We start from the raw sequence: 10,269 nt of genomic DNA on the forward strand, positions 1-10,269 counted from the left end.
GCCATACATTATTACCTAAAAGCGGCGAGCGTGGGAAAAAATTGATACACTCTAATCATTTTCCCCATGAATAACCAGGGGTTTGTACCTAACGCCAGGCCGCCTATAGGTAAGCCCAACAACGCCGGACAGATCAGTCCTCAGGACCGGATCCAATTCGTCAATTTCATCGTTGCTTCTATTGCCAAAATCCAAGGGGCCGCTTTTTCCCTCCAACGAACAAAACCTGTGGCTGAGGAGTACGAGAAGTTTGCGTTTTCCAACTCGTCTACCAAGAAGGAGTATGTCGACTATCTCAAAAGCAAGATCGCCAGCATCAATCAGTCTCGGCAGAACGCTATTCAGAGACAACAGCAGCAACCTCAACAGCCCCAGCAGTCCCAACCGCAAATGGCACGGCCGACGGGTCAACCGCAGAAAATCGACATTCAGAACATTCCAATTCCTCCCTCGCTCTTGGCGAAACTCCCTCCCGTGTTTCCGCAGGGCCACAACACATGGGCCATGATCATGCCGTACTTCAGGCAAAAACAAATGTCTCCTCATGACATGGAACTCATCAAGGAGGTGTACACCATGCACACGCAAATTTTGCGGGCTAAACAACAACAAGGCATGTCGCAGATGCATGGAGCCCATCCAACGGGCGACAGAGCACAGGTGATGCCTCAGCAGAAATCAAACGCTCCGAACCCAGAACAGGTGCTCATGTTGCAGAGACAACAGCAGATGAAACAATCCATGATGCAACAACAAATGATTCCCCCTCAACAACAACAACAGCAGCAGCAGCAGCAACAACAACCTCAGCAACCTCAGCAGCAGCATCCTGCTGGTGTGCGTCCATCCATTACTCCGGAACAGTTGGAGAACTACAAAAATCAAGCATTGCAAGTGATCAAGAATTTGCAGGCTTCCAACAAATTGCCTCCAAACCTGAGCCCGGAGCAGGAAAGCACCTATGTCAAGAGATACCTGTTTCACCTGCTGAATAATGCCCGCCAACAACAATCGAAGGTTCCTATGGGCCAAACTCCGATGATGGCTCAGAATAGGCAACAACCAAACTCTACACTCCCAAAGTCGCAGATGCAAATGCAACAACCTAACATGATGATGCAAATGCAGCAAAACCACATGAACACTGGTCCTCAATCCCAAAACAACCATATTGCTCCGCAATCGCAGCCTCCGATGCAGCCCCAACAACTTCCAACCAATCAAAACCAGAGTCAGGGTTTAAATCATGTTGGTCAACAGTTTGGCAACGTCATCTCTGGCCAACACATTTCGCCTGGTCAGCAGCCTCAATTTCCAACAGGTAATGCTGGCCCTCGTTTGTTCACTGGTGTCCATGCCACGGACGAAGACTGGAGAAGACTCAAGGCCATCTATCAGGAGGTTTCGACGACTCCGATCAACCTCAAAGACATTACGGACGAGATTTCGGAGCATGAGAAGCAACAGATTGTCAAGATCATCAAGCAATCGCAGCAACTGGTGTTGATTTGCGAGAGCATCATCATTCCAAACTTTTACATGATGACAAAGAGCTACGAGGGTACCAAGAAATTGATGTACAGTCAGTTAATGATCAAGCAGGTTTTGGACAGATTGAAGAACGGGGGACGTTTCTTCGCCAGTTTTGATCTTCTGAACAAGGTCCAGAACCAGATCACAAGGTTTCTGGCCTACATCAAGGAGCAAAACTCCAAGATGATGAAAGCCCAGCAACACGGTGTTCCGGGACAACCTGCGATGAACCCGCAAAACATGGTTCCACCACAGGGACGTTATATGATGCAGCAGAAACCGCAACAGCAACAGCAGCAGGGTGGTATGAACATTACCACGCCATCTCCGGTGATGCAGCGCGTGAATCCTGTTCAACAACAACAGCAACAGCAGTACATGTCGCTCCCGACGATGAATGGCATCAGCGCTTCGTCTGCCTCGCAACAGTTTCAGCAGCTTTCTGATCAACGTCAAATTCCTGGACAGCAGGTGCCCATTATGCAGGCACCTGTTGCTGGAAAGATTCCTCCACAGTTCATGGGTGGATCTCACGGTGGAATGATGCCTTCTCAGCAGCCATCCTCTGCTCCAGCAGTAGCTGCTGCGAAGAAGCAGCCTGTGCGAAAGAGGCCTGTCAAAGGACCTGCTGCTACTGCTCCGCCGGTTAAAGGCAAAGCATCTCCGTTTCCACAAAGTGCGGCTGTTGCCGGCGCTGTGCAGCCTGGGTTTGAAGGTGCGGCTTCGCCTGAGGTGCAGCATCTGATGAAGGAGGCCACCGAGATGGTTTCGAAGGAAGAAGCCCGGATCCGCGCAATCGATCAGCAACGCAACAAGCGTCGTGAGCTTGCTAGTCTGGACCCGGCACGGTATGTGCTTGCAGTGCTTGCAGACACTCTGAATCTTCCTGAGGAGGAGAATAAGATCTACGAGACTACGAAGCTGACAACGAGCAAGGGACGCACGTTGAGCTCGAATAGCGGACAGGGAAACAAGGTGTTGACTCCGTCTGCCATTTTGACCACTCCGTTGCCGTTCAACGTGAAAACTCCGACCTCATTCAAGTACTATAACTCTGCGATCACGCCAAATGGCTACAAGGGTACCAATTGGCAGGGCAAGGTGAAGGCGACGATTATTTCTGATGCATTCCAAGGGATTGTTTCGATGCTTCCTCAGGAGAAGAGCGAGAGCACTCGGAACGGTCTTGAATCTACTCTTCTAGGGGAGCTGAACCTACAAGTGTATCCTACTCCTCCGGACGATGAGACTCCCGGAAAGCGGAAACAAGAGGAGCTTGGAGGCGATGTTAAGAAACTGAAGGTTGGAGAAGACGATCTTTGGGATTTTGACGGGTGGTAATTTATGCACTGTAATTGACTAATTTGGCTATTTTTCACCTTCTTTCTTTTTTATCATTTTTCGCGACGCAATAAATATTACAATAGATATTGATTTGCCTTGATAAGAGCAAGCCTGCTAAATGGAGGAAGGAGGGTTTATACGAGAGCGGAAGACGCGAAAGAGCGCACGAGGCGGCGCCAGAGGTAACGGGAGGGCCAACGGGGCCACCAGAGCTCGCACAGGACGAGGAGGCCCGAGGGCCATGAAACTAGAGTCCAGCTCCAGTGAGAACGAGTCCGAGGACGACGATTTCGTTCCCGACGAGGAGGAGGAGGACGAGGAGTTTGTGTTTGAAATTAAGGATGAGCAAGAGGAGAACGAGGAGGTACCTGTTGCAGAAGAACAGGACGATGATATTATCATTATTGAAGGTACCAGTGGCAATAATGAGCAGGCAGATCCTGACAACCAAGAACCCGACAGCGACACACCGTTGGCACAGGTACCAAAGAAACGGAAGAGAGCTGCTCCTGGTACGAAACCAAAGAAGAAGAAGAATGACGGTCCTAAGTTAACTGCGCACCAAAGACGTACTAATAAGGTGTACGAGTTCAATCCGGATGTGAAGGATACTTTCCCGGTTTTGGCAGCTCAGAGCACACGCACTGTTGAGAGAGGAATCCAGCCTGACGGGATGAAACTGACTTTGCTTCCGTTCCAGCTTGAAGGACTGTCGTGGATGATCAAACAGGAAGACTCTATCTATAACGGAGGAATTCTTGCTGACGAGATGGGAATGGGAAAAACTATCCAGATGATCTCGTTGATGATGCACGACCGTTCTAAGACACCGACTCTTGTTGTTGCTCCTACTGTGGCGTTGATTCAGTGGAAAAACGAGATTGAGCAGCATGCTGGTGGCCTCCTGAAGGTTGGTCTGTTTCACGGACAAAATCGTGCCAAGTCGTTGAAAGACTTGGAGGATTACGACGTTATTATGACGACGTACGCTGTGTTGGAGTCATGTTATAGAAAACAGCGGTACGGGTCCAAAAAGAACGGCAGAGTCGTCAAGGAAAAGAGTCTGTTGCACTCGATGCATTTCTACCGGGTGATTTTGGACGAGGCCCACAACATCAAGGATCGCCACAGCAGTACCGCTACTGCCGCTAATCATCTCGACTGCGAAAAGAGATGGTGTCTTTCTGGTACCCCGTTGCAGAACAGAATTGGAGAACTGTACTCCCTGATTAGATTTTTGGACATTGCTCCGTTCTGCGAGTACTTCTGCACAAAGTGTCCGTGTCGTTCGAAAGAGTGGAACTTCCCGGATAATAGACATTGTGGTAACTGTGAGCATCATGGAATGCTCCATATGAACTTTTTCAACCATTTTATGTTGAAGAACATCCAGAAGTTTGGTCTGCAGCAGGAGGGAGAGGAGTCGTTTGCGCGCATCCAGCTCCTATTGCGCCAGATCATGCTTAGAAGAACCAAGGTCGAGAGAGCCGACGATCTGGGACTGCCACCAAAGATTGTGGAGATCCGTCGTGATTTCTTCAACCCGGAGGAGAAAGACCTTTATCAGTCGCTGTACTCTGACTCGAAACGTCAATTCAACGACTATGTGGCTCAGGGTGTTGTTCTTAACAATTATGCCAATATTTTCACTTTGATCACCAGAATGAGACAGCTTGCAGACCATCCGGACCTGGTTCTGAAGAGATACAAAAACCTGCCCAAGGGTGTTGCCCAGACAGGCGCAATTATCTGCCAGCTCTGTGACGACGAGGCCGAGGAGCCGATCGAGTCCAAGTGCCACCACAAGTTCTGCCGGATCTGTATCACCGAGTATGTGGACTCGTTCAACGGGGACAACAAGAAGCTCGAGTGTCCGGTCTGTCACATTGGTCTAAGTATCGACCTCGAAGGTCCAGCGCTCCAGGTGGACCAGGAGGTTGTGGAGAAAGGGTCTATTGTGAACAGAATCGACATGGGTGGAGAGTGGAAGTCGTCCACCAAGATTGAAGCTTTGATGGAGGAGTTATACAAGTCGCGTTCTGATAGACAGACAGTGAAGAGCATTGTGTTTTCGCAGTTCACGTCGATGCTGGACCTGGTTGAGTGGCGGCTGAAACGCGCTGGGTTCTCGATCGCCAAGCTGCAGGGTTCTATGACTCCTGTTCAAAGAGACTCTGTGATTAAGCATTTCATGAACAATCCGTCCGTGGAGGTGTTTTTGGTGTCGTTGAAGGCGGGTGGAGTGGCTCTCAACCTGGTGGAGGCCAACCAGGTGTTCATTCTGGACAGTTGGTGGAACCCGGCACTGGACACCGGCCAGGCCGCAGACAGAATCCACAGAATCGGACAGCACCGTCCAATTAGAATCATCAAGTTGGTCATCGAGGATAGTATCGAGTCCCGGATCATCGAGCTGCAGGAGAAAAAGGCAGACATGGTCAAGGCCACACTCGACCGTGACGAGAACGCCGCCAACCGGTTGTCCACCGCCGACATGCAGTTCCTGTTCAACAACTAGTGTATATACCCGTCTGCTACCAAAGTCGTGGCGGCCCCAAAAGTAATTTTTCACTATATATTTTTTTCACCCTGAGTCACCATTTTGCAATTAATTAATTCATCATGGTTTCTCCAGTCCTTGTAAGTGTCGAGGAGGCCAAGCAGGTACTGAGTGTTCCGTTCGTCGGCGAGGCTCTTGTGCCATTTACGTCTGTGGCGGATGTTAGCTCGATCGTTGCTGTTGTGAAGCAGTTCTTGGGCAAGATCTATGTTGACTGGGCAGTCAAATCCGACTCCGATTTGAGTGAGGAACTCGTTGACGGGGTGTTGACCTTGCTCAACAACGGTGTTCACGGGATCTTCGTTGATGAGTCTGTTGGCTCGGCCATTCAGACCAGAATTCCTAATGCCCGTCTGGTTATCAAGAATGGCTCTGGCGATAGCCAGGATATCAGTGTGAGCGGCGCAACCAGCGTCAAGGTCGGCAAGCGAAGAGTTTTTGGAACGTTCAGCGACCCGGTTGCTGAGATCGCCAAGGGATACACCGCCATCATCAAGCTCGCCCAATTAACTACAGACTACGAGCACTCGGGAGAAAGGATCTCGTTTGCAGACTGCTATTTGGCAGCTCTCACCACCGACAGACAGGACGGTTTGTACACAACGCTGGTGACCGACAGCAGAAATCAGGCGCTTGGTCTGGTTTACTCTTCCAAGAAGTCCATTTCCGAGGCCATCAAGACCGGTACCGGAGTGTACCAATCCAGAAAGCACGGACTCTGGTACAAGGGCCAGACGTCTGGTGCTACACAGAAACTGTTGCAGTTGGAACTCGACTGCGATTCTGACTGTTTGAAGTTTGTTGTTGAGCAAGCTGGTGCCGGATTCTGCCATCTGGACACTGCCTCCTGTTTCGGAGCAGCTAAGGGACTCTCTGCGCTGGAGTCTACTTTGTGGGACCGCAAGGCCAATGCTCCTGAAGGCTCGTACACCAAGAGACTATTCCAGGACGAGAAGCTGTTGAACGCCAAGATCCAGGAAGAGGCCGACGAGTTGGTGGAAGCCACCTCCAAGGACGAGATTGCCTGGGAGGCTGCTGACTTGCTCTATTTTGCTCTGACCAAGTGTGTCAAGTACGATGTTTCGTTGACAGATATCGAGAGAAACCTTGATCTCAAGTCGTTGAAGGTGACCAGAAGAAAGGGCGACGCTAAGCCAAAATACGTCAAGGAAGAGCCAAAGAAAGAGACCAGGCCAGAACCAAAGAAGGTCGACGAGTCTGCTCGTATCGTGATGGGCCGCGTGGATGCTACGACTGCCACCAAGGCCGAGATCGACCAGTGTTTGCAAAGACCTATCCAGAAGTCTGCCGACATCATGAACCTGGTGACTCCGATCGTGGAGAAGGTGAGAAAGGAGGGAGACTCTGCATTGGTTGAGCTGACCGCCAAGTTCGACAAGGTGGAGCTCGCCTCGCCTGTGCTGAACGCTCCATTCCCAGAGGAGATGATGAAGGTCACCGACGACATCAAAGAGGCCATCGACATTTCTTTTGCCAACATCAAGAAATTCCACGCCGCCCAGAACCAGACAGAGACTCTCACCGTGGAGACGTGTCCGGGTGTTTTCTGCTCGCGGTTCGCTCGGCCGATCGAGAAGGTCGGATGCTACATTCCAGGAGGAACCGCTGTGCTGCCGTCGACGTCGTTGATGCTTTCTGTGCCTGCTTTGGTTGCTGGTTGCAAAGACATTGTGTTTGCTTCTCCGCCAGGTAAGGACGGCCGTCTGACCCCAGAAGTGGTTTACGTTGCACACAAGGTGGGAGCTAAGTGTATTGTTCTTGCTGGAGGTGCGCAGGCTGTTGCTGCAATGGCCTATGGAACAGAGTCTGTGCCAAAGTGCGACAAGATCATGGGACCTGGTAACCAGTTTGTCACTGCTGCCAAGATGCTTGTTTCGAACGACTCGAGCGCCATGTGTGCCATCGACATGCCTGCTGGGCCTTCTGAGGTGCTCGTTGTCGCCGACAAGCACGCCGACCCAGACTTTGTTGCCTCTGACTTGCTGTCCCAGGCAGAACACGGTGTCGACTCGCAGGTGATTCTGATCGCCGTGGACATGACATCCGAGGAGATCGACAAGATCGACGACGCTGTCCACCGCCAGGCCCTCGAGCTGCCGCGGGTCGATATTGTGCGCCAGTGTATTGCCCACTCTACCACGATCGCAGTCAAATCGTATGACGACGCTTTGGACATGAGCAACAGATACGCTCCGGAGCACCTGATCCTGCAGATCGAACAGGCCGAGAAGTACGTCGACAAGGTCGACCACGCGGGCTCTGTGTTTGTGGGCGCTTACTCGCCAGAAAGTTGCGGTGATTACTCCTCTGGAACCAACCACACTCTCCCCACCTACGGTTACGCAAGAATGTACAGCGGAGTCAACACCGCCACTTTCCAGAAGTTCATCACGTCGCAAGTGGTGACTAAGCAAGGGCTGAAAAGCATTGGAAAGGCTGTGATGGACCTGGCTGCCGTGGAAGGTCTTGACGCGCACAGAAATGCCGTCAAAATTAGAATGGAGAAATTGGGCTACCTTAAATAAATAACCCCCACTGAAAAAAATATATCACCATTTTTTACTACCATGCTGCTTCCTATCCATTTATTGACATACTCCTATGTTTTTGGTGCGACCTCTTTCCACTCGTTCATCTCGTCCGTGAGAGCTTTCAAGGTGTTGCCACGTAAGGAGTTTGGTCTTCTGCAGTCCAAGCTGTTTCCTATCCATTTCCTGACCCAGTCTGTTGGTCCGATAGTTGTTGGTCTCACTGCCCCATACTCGATTCCAACCACCGGACTTGCCTTGTTGGCCGTTTCTTCCATATCGGGATTTGTCAACTACCTGTGGTTGTTGCCGGTTTGCTCGAGACTCAAGGCTGAACGGTTCGCTTTGGAGGACCTTCCTGAGGCCGAGAGAAGCGAGGAGACTGCCCAGAAAATTGCCGCATTGACCAAACAGTTCGGCAAGTACCATGGAATTAGTCTGTTCTTCAACTTGATCAGCGTGCTCACCATCACCGGATACTCTTACGTGTTCAGCACGCAATTGCTGGTCAAGGCTTTGAAATGAGCGGTTCCTTTGCCAATGGTCATCAATGGCCCATGTTCCAACTCCCCAGATGTACATAGGAACAAGGTTGGGCCAGTTAGGCCAGAAATTGTTGTTTTTTCTCTCTGTAGGTCTATTTAGTTTACACTCTTACATGCTACTCGCTACTAAAAATTAGTTACCCGTCTCGATATTTTTTTACCATTATTTTTCACTCACCATGGCCGGAATCAACATCCTCCAACAGGTCTCTAGGGCCCGGAATGGTATCGGGGCGTTCGTGCATCCTTGCCGGCGTATAGTGATCACCTACTGCAACTTCGGTGGCTCCTCCCAAGGAACAAGAGACTTTCTCAGAACCAGACTCAAGAGCTTTGCCGAACAATATCCTCACATCCACTTCAACGTGCTCGAAAAGCCGGGCTTCCACCCCGTGCTCAGAGCAGAGTATACCGATGGCCTCGACAAACAGATCTGTGTGCGCAAGTGGGATGTCAACGTGGTGGAGAACAAGCTCAAGTTGCTAGTCAACTCTAGCGGAAGAAAACTCTCCAAGCCTAAACAGCTGGTCAAATCGCTCAACAAGTCCGTCAGAGGCATCTGGTCGCCATTCCACGTGGACCCTTCGCAAAGACACAAAGTTTGATGTACATAGTAATATATTAGAACATGACGTTTTCGTACGGACATTCGACGCTCTCGTGGCCCTCGCGCTCGCACAGCCCGCACCACTTGGCCCGGCCTGCCGCAGGATCGCTCTTCACTGCCGGCGTGGCTATCAGCTCGCCGTTCTGCACAAGGGGCGCTGACGCAGCGGACGAGACGGCCTCCAAACGAGCACACTTTTCCGCCAGCTCGGTGTACTGCACGCGCAGCTCATCGTACTTAACTTTGAACTCGTCCACAGCCGGCACTGGCGGTGGAGGTGCGTTTCTGAGCGCGGTATGAGCCGACTGGAGGTCAGAGTGCGATTTCTGCAGCGTTTGCAAAGCAGACGCTATTTCTGTCTTCTCCTGCTGGAGCTTCTCTGTTTCTCTGCGCGAGGCTTCCAGCTCTGCTTGCACCGCACTCAGCTTCATATTCAATGTCTTTTCACCTTCCTCAAGCTCTTTGCACCGCTGCTCCAACACCTCAAACTGTTTCTGCTCGTCTGTCTTCGTATCGGCAGAGCCCGTCTCTTTCTGGGCCTCCAACTCACGCAGACGCCGCATGTATATCTCCTCGTTCTCCTGGGCCTGTTGTTCCAGCGTCTCCACGGCCTCGATCAGCTCCTTGATCTGGGTATCTGTATTGCTCTTGTACCGTTCAAATCTTGCATCTTTCATCTTCAGCTCGTTCTGATTTTCTGTTAGCAACGCCTCAAAAGTCCCCACCGTCTCCTGGAAGTCCTCGAGAATCCGCGTGCGCTCCGCCAGTTGCTGTTTGTATAGTCTATTTTGTTCGCTGAGTTCCTGGACGCGGTGATCCGCATTCTGTGGCGAAGATTTCGGCGAGTTCATCACATTGGTCCGCGTCACAGGCCGCAGCGGTGAGCTGTTGGCCTGCACAAGTTTGTGGTACGGCAGAAAAAGCCCTGTTCTGGGCACCTTGGTGCGGAAATAAAACGTCCCATCAACGTCACCAGAGTTCTTGCCCTTGTTCACACTCTCCCCCACAAGCTCAACTCCGGCAAACGTCCCGTTCTTATTCCGCACAGTCCCAATGAATCGCACGTACGCCTCTCCTCCGCCGGGGATCGACACTCGACTGCCCACCTGAATAGACATTAATTGAAAATAA

At 51.2% G+C, this 10,269-nt stretch overlaps 8 protein-coding genes across 8 annotated transcripts; 5 read left to right on the plus strand and 3 right to left on the minus strand.

The window, feature by feature from the left end:
* Window positions 1-66: 66 nt before the first annotated feature.
* On the plus strand, window positions 67-2,874 carry OGAPHI_004962 (uncharacterized protein; the record flags this gene model as incomplete). Its single annotated transcript, XM_046206096.1, has 1 exon — window positions 67-2,874. One exon carries the CDS (start codon window positions 67-69, stop codon window positions 2,872-2,874), a length of 2,808 nt encoding a protein of 935 aa, XP_046059897.1.
* A 121-nt stretch (window positions 2,875-2,995) lies between these two features.
* OGAPHI_004963 (uncharacterized protein) lies at window positions 2,996-5,395 on the plus strand (the record flags this gene model as incomplete). Its single annotated transcript, XM_046206097.1, has 1 exon — window positions 2,996-5,395. The coding sequence occupies one exon, from the start codon at window positions 2,996-2,998 to the stop codon at window positions 5,393-5,395; it is 2,400 nt and encodes a 799-aa protein (XP_046059898.1).
* On the minus strand, window positions 4,322-6,270 carry OGAPHI_004964 (uncharacterized protein; the record flags this gene model as incomplete). The annotated part of the gene is made up of 4 exons (XM_046206098.1): window positions 4,322-4,768; window positions 5,132-5,408; window positions 5,546-5,934; window positions 6,037-6,270. The coding sequence occupies 4 exons, from the start codon at window positions 6,268-6,270 to the stop codon at window positions 4,322-4,324; spliced, it is 1,347 nt and encodes a 448-aa protein (XP_046059899.1).
* OGAPHI_004965 (uncharacterized protein) lies at window positions 5,500-7,983 on the plus strand (the record flags this gene model as incomplete). Its single annotated transcript, XM_046206099.1, has 1 exon — window positions 5,500-7,983. The coding sequence occupies one exon, from the start codon at window positions 5,500-5,502 to the stop codon at window positions 7,981-7,983; it is 2,484 nt and encodes an 827-aa protein (XP_046059900.1).
* OGAPHI_004966 (uncharacterized protein) lies at window positions 6,483-8,568 on the minus strand (the record flags this gene model as incomplete). The annotated part of the gene is made up of 3 exons (XM_046206100.1): window positions 6,483-7,007; window positions 7,183-7,782; window positions 8,056-8,568. 3 exons carry the CDS (start codon window positions 8,566-8,568, stop codon window positions 6,483-6,485), a joined length of 1,638 nt encoding a protein of 545 aa, XP_046059901.1.
* OGAPHI_004967 (uncharacterized protein) lies at window positions 8,026-8,511 on the plus strand (the record flags this gene model as incomplete). The annotated part of the gene is made up of 1 exon (XM_046206101.1): window positions 8,026-8,511. The coding sequence occupies one exon, from the start codon at window positions 8,026-8,028 to the stop codon at window positions 8,509-8,511; it is 486 nt and encodes a 161-aa protein (XP_046059902.1).
* Window positions 8,569-8,710: 142 nt separating the features above from the next.
* Window positions 8,711-9,136, plus strand: OGAPHI_004968 (uncharacterized protein; the record flags this gene model as incomplete). The annotated part of the gene is made up of 1 exon (XM_046206103.1): window positions 8,711-9,136. The coding sequence occupies one exon, from the start codon at window positions 8,711-8,713 to the stop codon at window positions 9,134-9,136; it is 426 nt and encodes a 141-aa protein (XP_046059903.1).
* A 16-nt stretch (window positions 9,137-9,152) lies between these two features.
* On the minus strand, window positions 9,153-10,256 carry OGAPHI_004969 (uncharacterized protein; the record flags this gene model as incomplete). Its single annotated transcript, XM_046206104.1, has 1 exon — window positions 9,153-10,256. One exon carries the CDS (start codon window positions 10,254-10,256, stop codon window positions 9,153-9,155), a length of 1,104 nt encoding a protein of 367 aa, XP_046059904.1.
* Between the last annotated feature and the right edge of the window lie 13 nt (window positions 10,257-10,269).

This window comes from Ogataea philodendri (assembly GCF_020536065.1).
Source record: "Ogataea philodendri strain CBS6075 chromosome Unknown scaffold6, whole genome shotgun sequence".
Taxonomy (NCBI): domain Eukaryota; kingdom Fungi; phylum Ascomycota; class Pichiomycetes; order Pichiales; family Pichiaceae; genus Ogataea; species Ogataea philodendri.